Below are 21,005 nucleotides of genomic sequence, written 5' to 3'. Positions count from 1 at the left end.
AAGTAGAGATTTTTCTTAATCCTATATCATTGAGACCATTGTTATAATTATTATTTATTTTTAAAATTTATTTTATATTTTTATTTATTATTATTATTTTTTTTGGTAAAAAAAACACATTTTTATTGGATGGCTATGTTCAATTTATAATGTGTTTTATTTGTTTGGATTCCCCACGGGGGAAGAAATTGAACGAAGGGATTCCTTGCAGAAAACGCGACTCATCCCTCTCTGATCAGCAGTCGTGCCAAAACCCTAAAATTCCACGTTTCAAAACCCTAATTCTACTTCTCCATCACAATGAGGATCTACCCCTGGAACCCACTCTCACGTAAGGATTTTCTCTTTCTTTCACTACATGCCAAATTGGCAACCTAATTGCTTCTTAATTCTTGCTTTTGCTGCTTTTTTTCTTTGCTCTTACATGCCTTATGGTTGCATTTGATTCTCTATTTCCTACCGTTTTTTGGTTTTGGTATTGAGAATTGAATGGGTCTTTTTTTTTTCTTTGTTTTTTGGAAAATGGGTTTGAGATGTGTAAAGGTTGCAGCTTTATGGGATTTGGGTGATGATGTGTTTGATTAATTGCCCTTTTTGAGAAGAAACGTGGTCTGATAAGGGAATGCAAGAATTGGGGTTTTGTGGGTATTGGGTGTGAGTTGTTTTTCTTTGTTTGATGATTATTTATTTATGGTGTAGCTTTGGTTCATGCATTACTGGCAATCATTGGAAAGAAACTTAGTTAAATTGAAAATGGCTGTAGGGAAGAGAAGTCTCGATGAAATGAGCATTATTACAAAATGATTTCTGTTGTTGGAAGAGGGCTCTAATACAGTAAGGCTGCCCACCAAGATTAATTTCATTCTGGTCTTTGTTAATCCTACTAAACTCAAAGTCTTTTTTAGATTTCATTGATAAGGTGGAATTGCTTGATGCTATGAGCCTATGTTGGGCTTTTAGTTTTGCCCATTAAGAGTGCCAACTTGTCTACAAAGTTTCGCTTTGCCATTTAAGAGGGCATATTCCTTCATAAGATAAGAGTTTGATGCTTTTTGTTGCCTAACTTGTTCATGGTGCCTAGGCCTAGGCTCTCCATTTGTTGGCCAAGTCATTATATCTCAGCCTCAGGCTCACTAGTTTAGATGGATGGCTACTAAATTTGTGTGTTCTTGTCAATAGTTGCCATTTTCCTGGGCGCGCTTCAATCAGGGAGGGGACTGGGTATTGGTGTTGTTTGAGCACCTACCATTAGGGTTCCAAGTGGAAAATTGTATCCCACATTGTGCCGTGATTTTTCCATATCCGGGGGTCTAAAGGGGATTGTGGTTTGGTGTGTTAAACAAGGAAGGCTAACTAGTGGTTATGGTTAGGGGTGGTAAAATTTGATATGATTTGCTAACATGATTAGAACTAGACACATTTTTAGTAGGTGTGGGTTGAGTGTAATTGTCTTTGAATCAAATTCATGTTGATATGCAAATATAAATCTGACCTGAATTGATCTATTTAATAATTGTATTGATTAACCTGATTATAAATCTAACATATTTAACCCACATTTGACTCTTTTAAAATTTGATTTTGAATAAATAGGCTAATTGAGTCATAGATATATTATTAGGTTGAGAGGTTAATCATATTGACTTAAACATAACTTGACTTGATTATTAAATGGATTGCACGACATTGCATAGTTACTCAACTAAGTTTTGACATGACACGAACATGACTCACCAACATGAATTGTTACCCCTAGTTATGACAATGAGAAATGCACCTATCATGATAGTGCCTTGACTTATATAATGAGGTTACTATCAATGAGCTTGTCATGCTTTGATGCTCATCTATAGCTAAGTGGTTCAAACTCTAAGGAGAGAAGGATAAGAACACATGTTGTAGTAAAAAAGAAATAATGCCTTGAAGTCATCAGACATGTGTCATGCTGTCATTGGTTGCATCATTCATGTGCATATGGCCTAACATGCGCCCTTTGCCTGCATATAGCCCCTTCTTATGGGAAATGGTTCCTCTTTCTGCTCCTCTACTTAGTCACAAACAAGCGTCTCTACTGTCACATCCTTCGCTTCCCTCTTCTTACCTGTTATCCTTAGTCAACCATGTTTTCCATGCTCCTTTTGGCATGAGCCATGAATACTGTCTATAAACAGTCTTTTAGAGCACATTCTCCAGGTGGTTGGTACTATTTACTATACCTTATACAACTTCTACAAAACTGTCAGTCATTTTGTACTAGTAGTGTTGTTTGGCCTTGCAATCCTGCATCACATCTTAGTTCTAATTGTGATCAACAACTTTATAGCTTATTTTATTTTTATTTTTTAGAGGCTATTTGGTTTCATTGCTTTCTGATGGATATGGTTTTGGAACTCCTAAAGCTTTCAAATTCTTAGCTTTTTTCCTCAGAGGAATAACAATCATATGGTATTGGGATTTGAAAATTTCTAAATGGAATATCTTTAGTAAGAAATTTTGGAACAAGAGTTGCTTGTTTCTTTCCTCCATTCATTTTTTTCAAGCTATTTTCCATGTGAGCTTCTCTTGCCAAGTCACCCTGCTAGGGCCAATATTGAAAACTGACACATCCTTATACGTTTGGCAACCTAATTACTTGATGTTGTGACATTGGGGTGTGTGTGTTTGTGTGCATCAAACTGTCCTACTTATCAATGTGCTGTTCTTAAGGAAGTGGCTGTGAAGTTTATTTAAGTGCCAGACTATGAGGATCTTCTTCATGATATCATTGAGTTTGCCCAGAAATGTTACTCCTTTTGGACTGGATGGTTTTGCAGCTTAACTTGAAGAGATTGCACAGGCTAGGTAAGTTGAGATATTCTGTCATTTGGTTTTGATGAGACCTGTTAATGCTCCAATTGATTCATGAGAATTTATTCTTCACTTACAGGTTGTTTCCCCATTTGGAGAATCTCTTTTTAATTCAGTTTCTGAAAGGAAAAATTATCATTCAATTTTTATGGCTGCAATGGATCCTATAGATATTACTTCATCATCTGATAGTGACTTTGACTTTGAAGATGATAGAGAAACAGATACATCACCTGTGGGGGAATCTGTTGCTTTTGCAAATTCCAGGATTCTTCCACCATGGCCCTCCACATCTGGTACAAATTCAAAGAGTACAAGTAAACAGTATAAATTAAGAACCTCTGTACGTCTAGATTTAAAGTTCTCTATATTACCAATCACAGTGTAATTAATTAAAAATGCAGGTCATGGACATTTTCAGAAGGTCCCTTCTCCTAAACGAGCATCTGCTTCTAATGGAAGCTCTTCAAATTTTTATCATTATCCACCTAAAATCCAAATGCATCCTAGTTTTGATGATGACATCAGAGCTTCAAATCGGCATAATTTTCGGGAAGCTGATTTTAACTATTCTACGGAGAATGGGGACATGTTGGATGTAGAAAATCATCAACAGCTTATTAATTTGAACAAAGCTGATATATTTGGTGCAGATTATGAAAAATTATCTCAACCAGCTATGAGGAGGACCCTTCCATCTACTCTTCAGCCATCTGCACCAAGTGCTGGGATGAACAATACAGTAGGGAATATTGGTAGCAGTCATATTCATGATTCTCAAGGAAAATCTTTTCATCCTGTGGGACCTATACTAAACAACATGAACTATATGAAAGAACACTTTGGCAGGGGCAATGATGATGAAGTTATTATGTATGAAAATAGTGGAAGTAGGATCCTACCTCCATCTTTGATGCATGGAAAGTCTGTTCCCTCTACACAGTATGGTGGTGTAAGTGAATCTGCATATCGACCGGGGGTAGCTGAAGAAATGGCTGCTAATACTGATGAAAGACTAGTTTATCAAGCAGCATTACAGGTATTTATCATTGTTGATTGTTACAATATCATTTTAATCAGTTGAATGCATAGAAATAAGATTGTGATCTTCTCTCTCAATAGTATGAAGCTAAATTGAAATAGAATTTAATATTGCATGTTTTAAGAACATTGTTTTTGATAATTCAGAAACTGAAGAGCTGCCTGTGTGTGTCTGTTTAAACATTGGTTATGCCACTCGTTTAAAGCAGTTGGCATCCCTTGTCTAACATCATATGATTCTTTCAGTAACTTGAAGTACATGTGGGGTTTTATGGCATCTGTTAAAAAGATGGCTTTGAGGTCTATCAAAAAAAAAAGAAAAAAAGAAGATGGCTTTGAGTATAATAGTGTAATGGGCTAGGATTTGGCGAGGATACAAGACAGATCTTGTTCTAGAATTGGTGCTTCAGCGGATAGATATCACATGCTTTGTAAATAAAATTTAGAAGTAAAATGTGAACTGTTAGTCTATTAGAATTGAAGATTTGGATGGATGTGCACTAAGTTATAAACATTAGTGCTAGTTTAAGGTTGATGTTTACCCGACACATTGTGGAATGCATATGAAATGTTAGTTCTCCATTTCCAATCAATCATTTTTTTTTGGATAGGCAAATACAGAAAATATATTAACAGCACCAAGCGAAGGCACACTAAAGTACATAGGTTGTACATAGAAGATACCAAAAAGCAAAAAAGAAAAACAAAAGATAGGGCAACAAAAATCCCCTAGCCAATCTATAAAATTTACCATAGATAGGGACCCCTATGAATTCAACAGACTTGCACCACTCCAATCAATCATTTTTTTTTTGGATAGGCAAATAATGAAAATATATCAATAACACCAAGAAAAGGTGTGCCAAATTACATAGGTCGTATATAGAAGATACAAAAAAGCAAAAAAACAAAAGATAGGGCAACAAAAAGCCTCTAGCCAATCTATAAAATTTACCATAGATGGGGATGCTCCATTAATATGTAACTTAACCTAGGTCAAAAAGTTATAGAAAAGAGTAGGTTCTAATGCTTGATTAGACATCTTTTTGATTTTCAAATGATCTTTGGTTCCTCTTCTTCCATAATATCCAAAATTCACATAGTAGAGCAAACCTCTAAACCGTTTTTCATTTTTTGCCCACAAAAGGTCCATGCGACCCTAAGAGGGGTTGTCTTACCCAACTTGAAATTGCCTAAATGACTCCAAGTAAGGAAAACATCAAATTCCATAACACCCAACTCTAGCACAATGTAGAAGGATGTGATATACTATCTCTTTGTCTTCCTTACATAGAAAACAATGATTCACCATAGGCCACCCTTTCCTTTGGAACTTATTCAAAGTCAGAACCTTGCCCCAAGAAACTTCCCAGGACCTCCAATCAATCATATAAATGCTTTGGTTTTTGCTTCTTGCATTGCCAATTGGAATTTTTTTTTTAAAAATCTTTTTAAATAAATATTTTATTTTAAATCAAAACACCAGGTGTTTTTGTCAATTGTCTTGTCAGAAACCACATATGACCAACACCTACTAATAAATTGGTTTCACTTATGGACTTGTCCCTAATATTTGTTGATCTAACTATTTGTGGTTAATGAGAAATATCAAGTTTATGATCGTCTGTCATTCAAGAACTTATCACTTGAACACCAAATCTTTTGACTTCTAGTTTTCTTTGTAAAGTGATGGGAGGAAGATGTTTTGATGATCAGCTCCTAATCATCTAGAACCATTGTATTTGCAGTGAATAGGGTTTTGAAACCTGTTTGTTTTTGGTTGTACAATTCCTGTAGTATTAAGAGAGTGGAGTAATCGGGCTAGTGTAAGCTAACCAATGTGGCTCCTAGGGGTTGTAGAAGTGAATACTCGTGAATCAATCTTGCCTTTTTTTTTTCCCTTAATTTTAATTTTTAAAATGTAAAGAACAACCATTTCATTTCATTGAAATAGTGAGTACAAAGGAGGATAAGAAATTATTCCAATAGTTACAAAATCATCTATACAAAGACAACAAAAAAAGATAAGAACTTTGTATTAGGTAAGAAAAAAAAAAAAAAAAGAAGGAAAATCTATCTATGCATGTCAAAATGGTTATGATACTGCTCACTATAATTCATGGAGGTAAAAAAATATCCAATAAAAGAAACCAAATATCGAGCTCACATGATTACCTAATTGAGGATCCCAATAGGTGATATATAACCTAACTTTGAAGAAATATCAATAATTTGGGGCAACGACATTGAACTTCCATGGTCACCTTTCTACAAAAAACCTTCCACAAGGGCTTGGATCTTTGCCTCAATGTCTAAACCTTGACCTATAGGTTTAGAGTTTGTTAACCATCATGCCAAAATGGCCCCTAAGCAACTCTCTAATCCATAGCCACCCTATTTACCCAAAGAGCACCCACCAAAATTTAACTTAACAAAACTCATTGAAGATGTTATTGATTCAGACATTGTCTCCTTTGTCGACCTCATGGATCTACACATAAGCTCCCAATTAAGCAGGATGAAGCTCAAAAAGGGTGCATACAAAAGCTTCACTATTAGAAGCCCAAAGGGAAGCAGAGAAGTAAAACAAGGACCAATTTGCTTCCAAAGGCCTTGACCTATTCTTAAAGATCCTTGCATTTCTTCCCTACCAAATGGTCTAAATCAAATTAAGTATAGTAATTTGCTAAATAGTACTATCTCAAGGAAGTCTCTTAAAATCTTTTTGGTGTGTTTTATGTATGAGGAGTGCAGAGACGAACCCAAGCCTTAATATATTTTTATTTTCCTTTACAATGGAAAATTGAAATACATAATTGAAGGGATTCACTAATCCAAATATATATATATATATATATAGATGTATGTATGTTCCACCATGAAGTGTTTGTTCACTAGAGCTGTTATTATATTGTAAACAGCATGGAGTTGCTCTTGCATGTCTTCAATTGCTGAAATATGAATCAATATTTGAAGTACTGACTTGTACAAGAAGGAATGAGAAATTTTACATTTTACAGAGTTTGTTCATTATTTCTTGCAGGATCTGAATCAACCAAAAGTTGAAGCAACTTTACCAGATGGTCTTTTGACAGTCTCTCTTTTAAGACACCAGGTTGTTTTTTTTTTTGTTTTTTTTCTATTTTTTTATTTTTTTTCTGCATCTACTTTAGTTGACTTTGGTTTGTATGTGAATTACTTGGTTTGAGATACTGTAATTATACTTCGAATTGTGTGTGAAATACTTGGTTTTGACCCTAAGGTATTTTGTCGTACAGAAAATTGCATTGGCATGGATGCATCAGAAGGAAACAAGAAGTTTACATTGTTTGGGCGGGATTCTAGCTGATGATCAGGTCACTTTTACAAGTACAGTTGACCATTAGATTTGGCTTCAAGCATGAGATATAAGTTGAGGTCATTATTTTTTCTGCCAAGACTCATTTTGCTGTTATCTCACAGGGCCTTGGTAAGACGGTCTCAATGATTGCCCTTATTCAAATGCAGAAATCTTTGCAGTCAAAATCTAAATCGGAAGAGCTACATAATCACAGTACTGAAGCATTAAATCTGGATGATGATGATGACAATGCCAATGCTGCTGGTTCAGATAAAGGCAAGCAGACTGAAGAGACTAGTGATTCTAAGCCAATTTCAGAAGTGAGTGCTTCTCTGCCGGAATTCCGTAGGCGGAGGCCAGCTGCTGGTACATTGGTTGTGTGTCCAGCAAGTGTTCTTCGGCAATGGGCAAGGGAATTGGATGAAAAAGTTTCTGAGGAAGCCAAGCTTTCTGTTTGTCTCTATCATGGAGGCAGTAGAACAAAGGATCCTGTTGAACTGGCTAAGTATGATGTTGTGCTCACTACATATTCTATTGTGACTAATGAAGTTCCCAAACAGCCTTTAGTTGATGATGATGAAGGTGATGAAAGAAATGGGGAAAAGTATGGATTATCTTCCGAATTTTCTGTCAATAAAAAGAGGAAAAAGCCTTCCAATGTTAGTAAGAGGGGAAAGAAAGGTAGAAAAGGGATTGATAGTTCCTCCATTGATTATGATTGTGGTCCCCTTGCAAGAGTGGGTTGGTTCAGGGTGATATTAGATGAAGCTCAAACCATAAAAAATCACAGAACACAAGTGGCTAGAGCCTGCTGCAGCCTTCGAGCCAAAAGAAGGTGGTGCTTATCTGGAACACCTATACAAAATGCTATTGATGACTTGTACAGCTACTTCAGATTTCTGAAATATGATCCTTATGCTGTCTATAAATCATTTTACAATACAATAAAGGTTCCAATATCCAGAAATTCAGTCCATGGTTACAAGAAGCTTCAAGCAGTTCTGAGGGCTATAATGCTGCGTCGTACAAAAGGTGAATTCTTATTTTCTTCTTTTTCTCGTCCCTCGGTTGCTTTATTTTGGAAAATGCTGATGGGTCATTGTATAATATGCAGACAAATTTGACATGAAAAATTCAGAAGTAGGGCATACACACAGTGATGGCACAATAATATGTGGATATACTTTAGTATTTGAATATACTTTGGTATATGATTATATATTTACCAAAGTACGATAAAATATTTAAGATCTCTTTGTAATAAAAAATGCATATGTTGGAAGATCTGAATAACTATAATATTTTTAGATGTAGCATTTAGTATTACTTTTGTTCAAGTAGCATAATTGTATGCTGACATGTCCATTGTGCTTTTGACCTGTGTGAAAAAATTAAATTAATATTCAGGCAATGCCTAGGAATGTCAGGCACATGTACAGGAGTGTCATGTCCAGCATGGATGTAGCTGCTGTTCATACTAGTAAAAATGAGGCTAATATGCAGTAAATATTTTTGGGCTTAGAAACAAAATTTTATTAATGATATGGAGAGAGGAAACAAGGAAGGGAAAAAGGAAAAAGGAAAATAGAAAACAACAGCAAAAAGGAGTAGCCAAATACAAAACAAAAGGCTAGATACAGAGCAACCTAAAGTATAATGAGGCCAACATTGGGCTTAAAAAGTTGAGGAGGCTAAAAAAAGACATCTATGGATCTAGCTTCCACATTTGCTTAACTGTCAGCCACCTGGATAGCTGATTTTGGTCTTCAAATCAAAGAAGAAACTATATATCCAAGGAGTACAAATTCTCATCCAAACAAATGTCCCGTCACAGAACTCTGCTTACAAAGGTAGCACATGGAGCAACAACTAAAGAACTAGTTTGGAATCTCAAGAAGATGATATTTTTCTATTTTTTTTTTAGGTTGTAGAAGTGAGTTTATTTTGGTTGCATTTGCAATTAGTCTATGTGGAAAGCATGTACTTAAAGCTTATCAAAAAGATGGAAGGAAAAACTTATGCATGGCTTAAAATATTGTCATTGTTGTGCCCAAAATATAACGTATAATTGAGCTATTCTTATTTTCCCTAAGAATTTAAAAATGATGCATTTTGAACAATGAAACCATGAATGCAACTGCCAAGGGATGGATGGAAAGATACTCCATGATTCAGTGAGTCCCTACAAAACCTTATTTTGCTTTGGGTAGCAATCAACAAGCCATACACGCAGGAGTTTTTCAAAATTATACTTGAAGTGGACCAAATAGTCACTAGTTTGGATTGCCTCTTTTCTAAAACATTCTGATTTATTTCCATATTCTCTGCATAATCTCTCATGATGATATTTGATGGTATTAGCAGATACCTCTTGGAATAAACAAATGGAAGAGGAGTGTAGAGAAGAAAATATATTTATATTTTTCTTTGGTGTTAATAGAGCTATAATGGTTAATTTTTCTTTTTTTTCAAATGCTCTTTTATCTTAGTATCTTGAATTTATTGTTGATTTTTGTAGTCGTGAGGCTAATGGTTTTGCCTATAGATGTCATGGTTCAAAGACTTGTGGAGATCATAGTATGAGGATGCAGCAGACCCCTGTACAATTAATTATCATAATACAACTTGGTCTTGTTTAATACATATTTACAGGAAAAAATTATCTATAAAAAATTGAATAAAGTCAAGTGGTATACCGATGTAATTTAACAGATGATTTGGAAACATTGGATTGGCAAGTTTACAATTTACAAATTATTATATAATAAAAAAAGTTCACAACTTGCACTATTTCACTTATTTAAAGATTTGGGTGATAGAATTTTTTGATACTATCCTAGATTTGTAGGAAGTGTCCATAACTTTTATAAAATATTAAATATTTATATTCTCTCTATTGAAGAAGGATTGCTTGATCAATTTTCTTGTTTTTGTTGCTTCATTTTCTTGTTGACATAATCTTCAGTTTTCTTTAGCTATGTACCAGTATCCATGATGTGATTATTTGTTTCTTTATTTTGGTTCGATTTTATGTGTAGTACTATTCCTAACCTGGTCTATCCATTTTGTTGCTCAAGTGCTGTGTCTTGATAAGGTTGTGTCATGTGTGTACTCTAAACATTTTTCATGTTTGGCGCTGATTATTATCATTCATTGTGTAGGCACATTGATTGATGGAACGCCTATTATTAACCTGCCACCAAAAACAATATGCTTGTCTAAGGTGGACTTCTCCAGTGAGGAGCGGGCTTTCTATTCCAAGCTAGAAGCTGATTCACGTTCACAATTCAAGGTGATTTTTGTTCAGTTTTATTGTTCCATCCTCCATAAAAGTTGGTTGACTAGTTGACTGCTGGACCATGCTCATCTCAATTAGCTTCTGCTGAACTGTTAGTAAATATACATTGTTAGTAGCCTAATGCAATATAATTCATTGGCTTCTGGAGACAAATCAACAGGGTTGTGCGCTTGAAAATGATTATTCATTGTGGCAGTTGCTATTCATTATACTTCTGTTTTCTAATGCATCACATACACCCAAGAACTTTGAAAATTTAAGTGGTCACTTTATTTTTATCCTGAGAAAAGGTGTTCTTGTTATGTTCAGAATTTCTACTATGATATCAATGATACTGTAAGTTGTGGTGTTTTCAACTTTGAGAAGATGTTTGTAATTTGGCAATTGTTCCATGACTCCTTGTACCAGAAAAGGATGTTCAGAATTTCTACTATGATATCCATGATACTAAAAGTAGTGTTATTTTTTATTTGAGTAGATTTTTGTAACATTGCAATTGTTCCATAACTCCTTGTACCAGAAAAGGAATATTCAGTGTACTGAGGAACTTGGGAACATAAGAAGCACATTGTGTTATTCCTCAAAGTCTTTAAACCATGATGAGATTATTACAAAATGTAAGACTTTTTATAGGGGATTCCTTACCCCCTTGAGTGGCCCTTTGCTTTTTTCTTTTTTTTTGTATCTTTAGTTGTTGTGCTTTTGATGAATTAGGTTTAATGGATCTAGTCCCTTCTTTTTCTTACTTGGTCAGGTTCTGTCTTTTGAGGGCATCCTGTCTTTCTATGCCTAGTTTAGGATTTCAATGAATTGGTTACGTTTGGATTAAAAAAGAAAGTTTGATTTAGGAGTGGATCACAAAAATAAATTTGTAACTTGGTCTTGTTTTTTACTTGAATATCTGGTTTAATTCTGAAGAGTTTTATTTGAACGCATTATCCCCATCCCGATATGTTAAGTTGTGGCCTAAGGAAATGTGGCATATGGTTTTTTCCTGTCTTTAGCTTTTAAAATAAAAATAAAAATCTGATAGTTTTCATTTTCAAAGTTGAATTTTGCTTATATTGTTTGCTGTTAAATTGATGGAAAGAGGTGTCATGGTTCAGATAGACATTGACTTTAGATTGACTTGATAAGCCTGGGAATATAATCTCAGTTTTAATGTATAAACACTCAGGTTGACACTGACCTTTCCTTGGCAATAGAACTGGTCTTTTGTTCATTTACAGCTATGATAATATATACAGTATTCTGGTTTATCAATTGATGTGTAGATGACATGAGTCCACGTGGCTTTGAAAAATGAGTTTCTGAAAATTTTTGATGATGATGATAATAATAATATTATTACTATTAAGAGAAAATGTGGTATGCAAAAAAAAAAGTCAAAATATTTGAATTAAAAGCTGGACTTATGTTTTGACACATGACTTTACTATTTTGGTTTAGGCTTGTCAAAGCATTATGAACACAGTTTGAGTACTAATGCTGCATTATTTTTTTCAATTGAAGGTAATACATTACTAGGGACAACCAAGGACTAACAACAAATCCCTAAAAACACTCCTAGGATCATTGCAAATTGATACAGACTACAATTTGACTTTATTTGAAATTAAAAACAATTTTAAGACCAAATCCTAATAGCTGAAAATATCAACCAAATCTAGAATAAATAACTTTGACTAATTCAAATTTCTTAATCAAATCAAACCTGATTTGATTTGATTTGCCAACACTCCCCCTCAAGCTTGGCTGTAGATGTTGATGAGTCTAAGCTTGTTCGCAAGAAGATCAAATACTTGTCCTGTCAGTCCCTTTGTAAGTATATCAGCTAGTTGTTGAGAAGTGGGCACTTATTCAACGCTGATGATACCTCCATCTGATTTTTCTTTGATGAAGTGCTGGTTTACCTCCACATGTTTTGTCCAATCATGATGGACAGGGTTATGAGCTATGTTGATGGTTGCTTTGTTGTCACAATATAGTTGCATAGGTCTCTGACATTTGATTTTCAATTCTTCCAGCAGTCTTTTTATCCAAATAACTTCACATATTCCATTTCTCATCCTTCTCTTATAATATCATTTTTAATGAATAAGTTTTTGTTTTTGATGGGAAAAAAAAGAATAAAATTATTATATCATAAAATTTTGAACCACAGCGTCAGGTGTCCATAAAAAAACGGATTCTCCAAGCCAACAACCAAGTGTGCAAAATCACAAAATGGAATGGCATATTTCCAGATTATAATTGATGCATGTTTTAGAAACAATTTCATGGTCTGTCTAAAAAATGGTTCGTCAAATCCTGTTAAGAATGTGAATGGGCATAGGAATTAAACTCATTTCAGGATGGTCTAGCTATCATGATGCGGAGGGAAATTACGATCTATTTTCAAGGATTATTTTTTGATGATCTCTTGGAGATCAAAACTATGCTGTTGGTTATAATTGAAGCAGAGTTATCAAGTATCTGGAAATAATGATTTTTTTTTTTGTGTTGCAGGAATATGCAGCTGCTGGCACTGTTAATCAAAATTATGCAAATATTCTCCTTATGCTTTTGCGACTTCGTCAGGCTTGTGACCACCCACTTCTTGTAAAAGGATACAATACCGATTCTATTAGAAAAGTTTCTTCTGAGATGGCAAAGAAGCTTCCTAGTGACATTTTGATTAATTTATTGGATATTTTGGAAACTTCTGCCATCTGTCGTGTATGCAATGTGAGTTTTTTCTTAAACCTTTTTTTCTCTCTGTGCAATGTGGTGTTCAATTTCCCATTTAATGCCTATAAGGCCACATGTGAATGCGTATTTTTGCTTTTACCATATATCTCTCATGTGGATTTTTCTGGATGCAAATTAAGTAATTTATTACAAACTAAGTGAGTATTCAAGGACAAGAGTCCTTCATTAAGGAAGAAAGTGAATTAAGGATAGGAAAGATTGAAAAAGAAATCCCAGCACACCCCAAAAAAGTCCTCCGAATTGTCAAGCAAGAAACCCTTATTTAGCCAAAAAATCAGTTCTTTGGTGGACTACAAGACCCTCATAGACTCCATTAGTGGTCTAATTACCCTCCATGAAACTGGGATATTGGAGGAAGCCTAATTGATCATTGTGGAGGAATCTTCTTTAACCTTCAATCTGTTCCACTGAAGCCCATTATAGCTTATCTAATTCCTTATATAATAGCAAGAACCTTGACTTTAATGGAATTCCTAAAGCCTGCCTTACCAGTAATGCTACAGGATGTACACATGGATTGTGTATAAGTTTTTGTGGAGTGAGGTATAGTGACATGTTCTGGGAGTGTCAGAAGGTTTAGTCTGGGTTCACTGCCTTCTATGCTATTTCACCAAAATCATGCTTCTGCTGGGGAGTAGTTTCAAAGTAATAACATGAAAGTAAGGTGTGATTGCTTGGGAGGAAAATTTTCTTTTACAGAACTATGATTTGATTTTTTATATTCCCATGTGGTACTTTACTCTTGTATATGTTTACTTAGTACTCTGAAGATTCCAATATACCTCTGTTAAGTTTCTTTAATTTTTGGGGAGGATTTCCCATCCTCCTTTTGTACCTCTTGATACCTATCTTAATTTATTACATTGTTGTTTCTGAAAAAAAAAAAAAAGGTAATAAAATGGAAGGTGAGATTGGTAGGGTAGTTCACCATGATATATTCGGGGAAGTCCCAGAAAGTTTAAGCTGGTTCTACTGCCTCTCTGGGCTAGTTCTTTAGAACTATCCTTCTGTTAGGCAGTAGTTTGAAAGCATCAACATAAAATGACAGGGTATTTAATGATCAACAATGTTATATTCAAGCAGAAGTTTCTGAAAATTTTAGCTGGTTCAACTGCCTTTTTAGTTAGTTCTTGGAACCATAATTTGGCTAGGGAATAGTTCAGATGTATCAACATGAAATGATAGTGGTTAGTCTCTAATCTGGGTGTTTTGAAGGTTGGATGGTTTTAAGAGCTACCCACTACAAGTGTGTCTTGAGAGAGGTATTTTAGGAAGTAGCAGGTAGATTATTAGTTTGCTAGTGACTTTGTCAATAGTAAAATCATAGCAGAATGTTGTTAGTCGATTCCATCTTCTTCTACTAGATGTACTGCATTTACTGAATGGGGACAATATATGCCTGCACAGGTAGAAGAGTTTTAATTTATTCACTGCTGCTAAGTGTTTTTTAATAGCACCATCATCTTAACAGTTCCTAGGTGACTAAAGTGTGAAAAAAAGATCAGATTTTCCTAGAATTGAAATTGATGTTAATTTACCCCTTTTTGGCCAACCCCACATGATTCAATCTTTGCATTAGAAAACTGAAGCTTGCCCTCTTAGATTTCTCATTTTTAAGATTCTCCAACTATGAGCTTCTTGTATAGGACCAGTTCCTTCTCTAGCCCCTCTTGCCTCTCATTTACCTCCTCTTTTCAACAAACTTAGACACCTAACTTTCCTGTATGGCTGATCTTCTCCAAAATCCTGACATAAACATTTAGGCAACTCAACCAAGGCTTGACCCTTGTTCTTTAGCTCCATAGAAAGTTGATTTATATGTTGGATCATGGAATCCTCTTATCTGTTGAGTAGGACTAGGATGGGTCACCTACTTGAAAGATCTCATATTTATGATGTGGCCTACAATTTGCACTTGTGCAAGTAGTGCACCAATGCAAGGAAGACAGCCTTGTGGTGGCCAATTGAATTCTTCACTTGGGTCATATTCTGTAAACTTCTAATGACATGTAGACAAACATTTTCCACTAGCATGATGCTATAGGTTTCTAGGTGGAGGTGACACCATATGGATCTCTAAATTGAAAGACTGCTTCACTTCTACCCTCCTACACCCCTACACCATGATAAAGGTTAATACTCCTCTAAGATGGTTGTTGAATTGTGTCCATTATCTTTTATACTGCCAAAGGTTTCCATGTCATCATGTGGAAAGTAATAAAGTTATTTTTCTAGGAGTACTATCAAGAACTCCAATTTTGAATTTTTTTTTAAACATCAAATGGAAGAACTCAAGCTTGCACTCTCTCAAAATTCTCTTTAAGTCTGAGGTTCTCCAACCTTGAAGCTACTTGTACAGATTGATTTTCATTCTCACCGACCCCCTACTCGCCTCTCACACTGCTCTGCTCTTTTCTCAACTTGGGTGCCTCACTGCCCCATGTGGCTGACTCCCTCCAACTAAGAACCTGACAAACAAGAATCAATCTCTCACCTCCTTATTTTCTTGGCCGTCTCTTTGGTTTTTCTAGTAATTCAAGTATTTGTTTTCATTCTCTTACTAATGGTTCTATTAAAAAATATCAATATCTGAATGGAAAGGGGGTCTGTCCTACTAACTCATCTATTATTTGATGCTCTTACAGGATCCACCTGAGGATGCTGTTGTTACCATGTGTGGCCATGTTTTCTGCTATCAGTGTGTATCAGAATATTTGACTGGTGATGACAATACATGCCCCGCACTCGAATGCAAAGAACAACTTGGTGCTGATGTTGTGTTTTCCAAAGCTACTCTAATAAGTTGTATTTCTGATGAACTTGATGGCAGTCTCTCAAATTCTTCTCAGTCTGCAGAGAAATCGATAAATCTGCAGAATGAGTACAGTTCGTCTAAAATCAGAGCTGCTCTTGAGATTCTGCAGTCACATTGTAAGTTAACGAGTCCAGATTCGGATCCACACAGTTCCATGGGATGCAATGGATGTTCTTCTTCAGCAAAGATATACACTGAACAGTGCTATTCAGGTGTTGGTTCTTCCAAGCAAACAACAGCATATTCAAACCCAGAAACTGAAGGACCAATAAAAGCTATTGTTTTCTCCCAGTGGACTAGCATGTTGGACTTAGTTGAGATGTCAATGAACCATTCATGCATACAATATCGGAGGCTTGATGGGACAATGTCTTTGGCTTCAAGAGACAGGGCTGTCAAAGATTTCAACACTGATCCCGAGGTTTGATCCCTACCTCATGAAACTGTGAAAGCAATCCTCAAGTAATTTGAGGAGTTGGTGATTTCACTTTAATGGGAAGCTAGGGGTATTAAGAAGATTATTAGAAACCGATGCATTATAATACTGATGTGAATGAAACCCTATTCAGTTCCTGCAGGATTACTGTGATACCACTGTGCTGGATGTGCTTTGATTCAGTACTATGGTATCAAAAATTGATGAGGAAATGCATGCTTCAGTTTTGCTTTTTCTGGCTTTCTACCCTAATTTCAATTGTACTAAATGAATGAAGTTTCATTGCAGGTAACAGTCATGCTGATGTCCCTAAAAGCAGGAAACCTTGGTTTAAATATGGTTGCGGCTTCTCTTGTTATCCTTTTGGATCTTTGGTGGAATCCAACTACTGAAGATCAGGCTGTTGACCGAGCCCATAGAATTGGACAAACACGTCCGGTTACTGTATCACGGATCACTATTAAGGATACTGTAGAAGATAGGATATTAGCTCTTCAGGTATGATTCTTTCCCCACTGCTAGTGATTTCTGCATTAGTTATTGAATTTATTATAGATGCTTTTTGCGAGCTTTCAGCTAAAGAGTTTCATACAAATTCCTTGATCAGTAAAAAGGGTGGAACTTCATTTATTTTGTTGCTTCTCTATTATATTTCTCTTCAATTTGTTTTGTTAAATTTCTTTCATTGGTGCTCTTCTTGTTTTAGGTTTATTTATGATCTATTAGCTTTCTTTTCTTTATTTTCTTTGGTTGGTATTGGGAATGAGTTTTTTTTTTTTTTTTCTTTCTTTTATTCTATACTCTTCTCATTTTAGGTCAATTTATGAGAATTATGAAGGAGACTGAATTTGGGAAGATTGAAATTTAATATAAGAGGGTAGGATGCTAATTCTTGGCACCAAACATAAGGTATATATCTTACCTTTTAAAATGAAGAAAGTTCAAGAGCGTGGAAAGTGGGAACAAAACACCATAAGGTTAGCAAAATCAGATAGGATCACTTCAACTGAACTGAGCTATGCATCAGGAGAGGCATTTCAAAAGTCTTGATTTGAGATCTGTAAATACTAGTACGTCTAGGTTTTGATAAGATACATGGGAGTGCTTCCTAGTTTTGCATTGTTTCCGTTTTCAGGTTGACCCATCTTGAGTTGTACCCCTAGCTTGTACTGCATTTTAGTGTTTCACTTGTTATTTATTCAGTTTGGTTTATCTGAGTTTGATTATTCTCGCTCCCAAGTTTGAGCGCAGTCATTGTCTCCCTGGTCTAATTTTATAAAAACTTTATATTCAAATAACCGAAATACTTGTAAAGTAGTCAAACTAAAATTATAATGTATTTGAAACCATATTGCTTTGACTCAAATTTTTTGAAACTCACCTCACCCTTTTGCAAAAATTCACCCATTATCTCTTTTTAAGATACCAAGAAATAAAAAAGTTAGTAATCTCATTGTTAAAGCAGGGTATATTGTCTCAAACTAAATATGTTTGCCTATCAGGGAAAAAAGTCTCAAACTAATACAAAAATCAACATATGGATGATTCGTGAGTAGCTATCCTACATTCTCAAGTTTACATTCAATATTATTTAATATTAGTAAGTGTTAAAATGAAGAGCTTCTGTTTGATAAAAATGGTTGACCTATTTGTGATCAGTATTCATAAATGAAACTTTGGGTATATATTTTATTTTCTTTTGTGTTGTGATAGGTATTTATTTTGAAAGTAGTTAGAATATTTACTTATTAAATGTGAGAGAGTTTTAAGTTCAAGTTTTATGATTATAATTGTTATTCTTATTATTATTATTCAGATATTTATTATTTTGGACCAATTTTATTAGTAGTAATTATTTTTCAGCACAGTCAATATTTTAGTGACATTGTTTTCTTATCATGTGGTTGTCTCTTCTGGAAAAAGATTTATTGTCTTTCCAATTGATTCCTTCTGTAACCTATTGCAATTTTTATTCATCCCAAAATTTTAAATGGAACAATTTGAATTCTTTTGGTTCCGAATCATGATTACCATGTGGATTGGTATGCTGGTTTGCAATGTTCTGTGTGCTTATGCATTCCTTTGGTAAATTTTTGTTCATCCTATTGAAGAAAAAGGGCTGCGAAAAGTATTAATTATAAATTAGACGGATTTAGATCAGAGGGAAAAAAAATGGGTAATTTTGTTGAGGCTGTCCCCATCTTTGTGGTTGTGCATTATAGCCATCAATAGAACATAGGTAGCAAAAATGGGGCTGGTATAGACCTACTCATTTTTAATTATTGAACTTCTGTTGTGTTCTTCAAAAATCTTCCAAAGTTCTACATTGTTCCCATTACATTTCCTGACTATTTTCCCTTATTGCCCAATCAGAGAGTTTACCTTTGAATATAGCTGAGAACCCCTCCAGAAAGCCTAATAAAGAATGATAAGGAGCGCATACAGGGATCTTCCTATTAGTTCTTGATATGGGTTTAGACTCAATAAAAATTGCCTGCCATAATTCCCAAAAGTAATATATCCAGTTCACACATTGAGACAAACTATTATTACCCTGGATGAAATAGTCATCCCCAGATAGTTTGTCACAGGCCCAAAGGTTTTCTTTTTGATGATATTGATATTGATGATAGTGGCAAGCTATTATTACCCTAGATGAAATCATCATCCCTTGATAGTTTGTAATTTTTGTCACTATGTTTTGCAGGAAGACAAGAGGAAAATGGTTGCATCTGCTTTTGGTGAAGATCAAACTGGAGGATCTGCAACTCGCCTCACCGTTGAAGATCTTAAATATCTATTCATGGTCTAAAACAGATCCCTCAAAGTGGGACTGATGGACATTAGCATATTCTGATGGTAGCTGATGAGTTTATGAGCCTCTCAAAGGGCATTTTTGTTCCCAGCAAGTGCAGAGATAGCGAGTCAAATGCACTTGTACTGTTGTACATATATTTTCTTATTTATATCAAATATTTAATGTTTATAGTCAATCTTTTTTCCTTTGATAGTGTAGACTAATAGATCATTATCTCCATTATAACGAATGGTATCAAAGTAGGGTGATTATATGGATTTCATTCCCTAATGAATAACCATGATTCTTATGTGTTGGCAAGGTGTTTGTTAATCAAATGCTATGAGTTTCCCTGTGACCAAGGCCTTGCTGTAATAACATGTGGAACTCAGGGCCTCCCTGTGATTGAGTTGATTCCAATGGGTTAATTCTTGGCATCAAAGCTTGGATCACAGGTCATAAAAGTGGGGGAAGTAAAGAAAGAAGACTTGACACGGACCCGATGGAGGCGGGTGATGTCCACTCAATTAAGGTACGATCTTCCCTTCACAGCTTTTTAGAGTCCATAAAATTAAACAAGATGCCCACAGTTTGGCGGGAGGGTGTGGGAAATGTGGGGTCCATTATGTTTACAAGACTAGTCCCTTTCAAATTGGATGACCAGGAATAATATAACTTCAACTTTGGTCGGCTCTAGGCCCCATTGGAAAAGGAGAGCCAAATCCAGACACTATCTGAAGCAAAGCCCAAGTACCCTTGGTTTTGCCTTTGCCATAATGCCCTTCTCTCTTGATGATTTTATGGCTTTGTCTGTGTGACTACAAAAATAAAGATTTATGGTTTATGCATCAACCACCACTATGTTGTTTTCTGTTTGTCATTGTTTGTCAAAGAGTCGCATTCTAACGGTTGTTTGTTGCTGAATTTTAATCTGATCATTGATTTTTGCTGCTTCCATTCTGTGCAAGGAGGGATTGTTTTGCTACTGCTTCTTCCTTTTTCCTTTCCCTTTTCCCATTTCCCATTTCCCCTTCAGATGTTAATCTCTAAAAGATGTGGAGGGAGGTTTTGTAAATTTAGAAAAAAGATGTATTGTGGTTTACCTCTCTCATTTGAGCTTTCTGCTAGTTCATGGGACATCTCTGAAAAGTTTGTATGGGACATCATAAAAGGCTTTTCAACCAACACATATTTTTTAATCTAAAAAGACTATAGTAAGTCCCCAAGAAACATTAAGAAATATCTCTCTTTTTCTCTTCACTATGAGAATGCCCCTTTAGTGGGTGAACGCATTTGTCCTCAACTGTTGAGAATATGTAGCAGGAAAACAAAGAAATGATTGCACATGGGGTTCCCTGGAAACACTTGACAGGGACTAGAAAAGCAATAATGGCTGTTCAATTGCTTTGAGGAGAGTCTAAAAATCTAGAGAAAAATCAAAGTATATCCCAAATGATCCTAATACTTAGCAAAGACTGCATTTGCTTTTATTGATTCCCCCCTCCTTTCACCAATTTCACCAACAAATTCCAACTTTTGTGGGCCACCTCCAGGGAGGGTTAAACTGGAAAGAAGAATAGTATCATTCACCATTCAGAAACCCCAAATATTCACTTGATGCGAATGAATGAATGGGATGATAACACCCATTGCTATGTTTCTCCTAAACTTGAAAAAGGG

The 21,005-nt window shown here is 35.2% G+C and overlaps 1 protein-coding gene across 2 annotated transcripts; it reads left to right on the top strand.

The window, feature by feature from the left end:
* Window positions 1–28: 28 nt before the first annotated feature.
* Window positions 29–19,521, top strand: LOC100256075 (helicase-like transcription factor CHR28). Of its 2 annotated transcripts, none has more exons than XM_010657681.3 (12): window positions 29–331; window positions 2,711–2,841; window positions 2,927–3,143; window positions 3,252–3,886; window positions 6,932–7,003; window positions 7,167–7,244; window positions 7,351–8,260; window positions 10,390–10,520; window positions 13,035–13,253; window positions 15,923–16,513; window positions 16,817–17,026; window positions 19,236–19,521. In XM_010657681.3, the coding sequence occupies exons 3-12, from the start codon at window positions 2,996–2,998 to the stop codon at window positions 19,338–19,340; spliced, it is 3,099 nt and encodes a 1,032-aa protein (XP_010655983.1). In that variant the 5' UTR covers window positions 29–331; window positions 2,711–2,841; window positions 2,927–2,995; the 3' UTR covers window positions 19,341–19,521. The 2 variants fall into 2 exon arrangements, with proteins under 2 accessions (XP_010655983.1, XP_010655985.1); XM_010657683.3 differs by having other exon boundaries at window positions 156–331; window positions 2,707–2,841.
* Window positions 19,522–21,005: the final 1,484 nt, after the last annotated feature.

The sequence above is a fragment of the Vitis vinifera genome, chromosome 10, assembly GCF_030704535.1.
Source record: "Vitis vinifera cultivar Pinot Noir 40024 chromosome 10, ASM3070453v1".
NCBI lineage: Eukaryota > Viridiplantae > Streptophyta > Magnoliopsida > Vitales > Vitaceae > Vitis > Vitis vinifera.
This window is presented reverse-complemented; position numbering and strand designations above follow the sequence as displayed.

What these genes read in the sequence shown, in the direction of transcription:
- LOC100256075 (XM_010657681.3), top strand. Translation starts at nt 2,996, where the DNA reads ATGGCTGCAATGGATCCTATAGATATTACTTCATCATCTGATAGTGAC. An exon ending in TTTATCAAGCAGCATTACAG is followed by an intron (nt 3,887 to 6,931) that starts GTATTTATCATT and finishes TATTTCTTGCAG; the next exon opens with GATCTGAATCAACCAAAAGT. An exon ending in CCATCTGTCGTGTATGCAAT is followed by an intron (nt 13,254 to 15,922) that starts GTGAGTTTTTTC and finishes ATGCTCTTACAG; the next exon opens with GATCCACCTGAGGATGCTGT.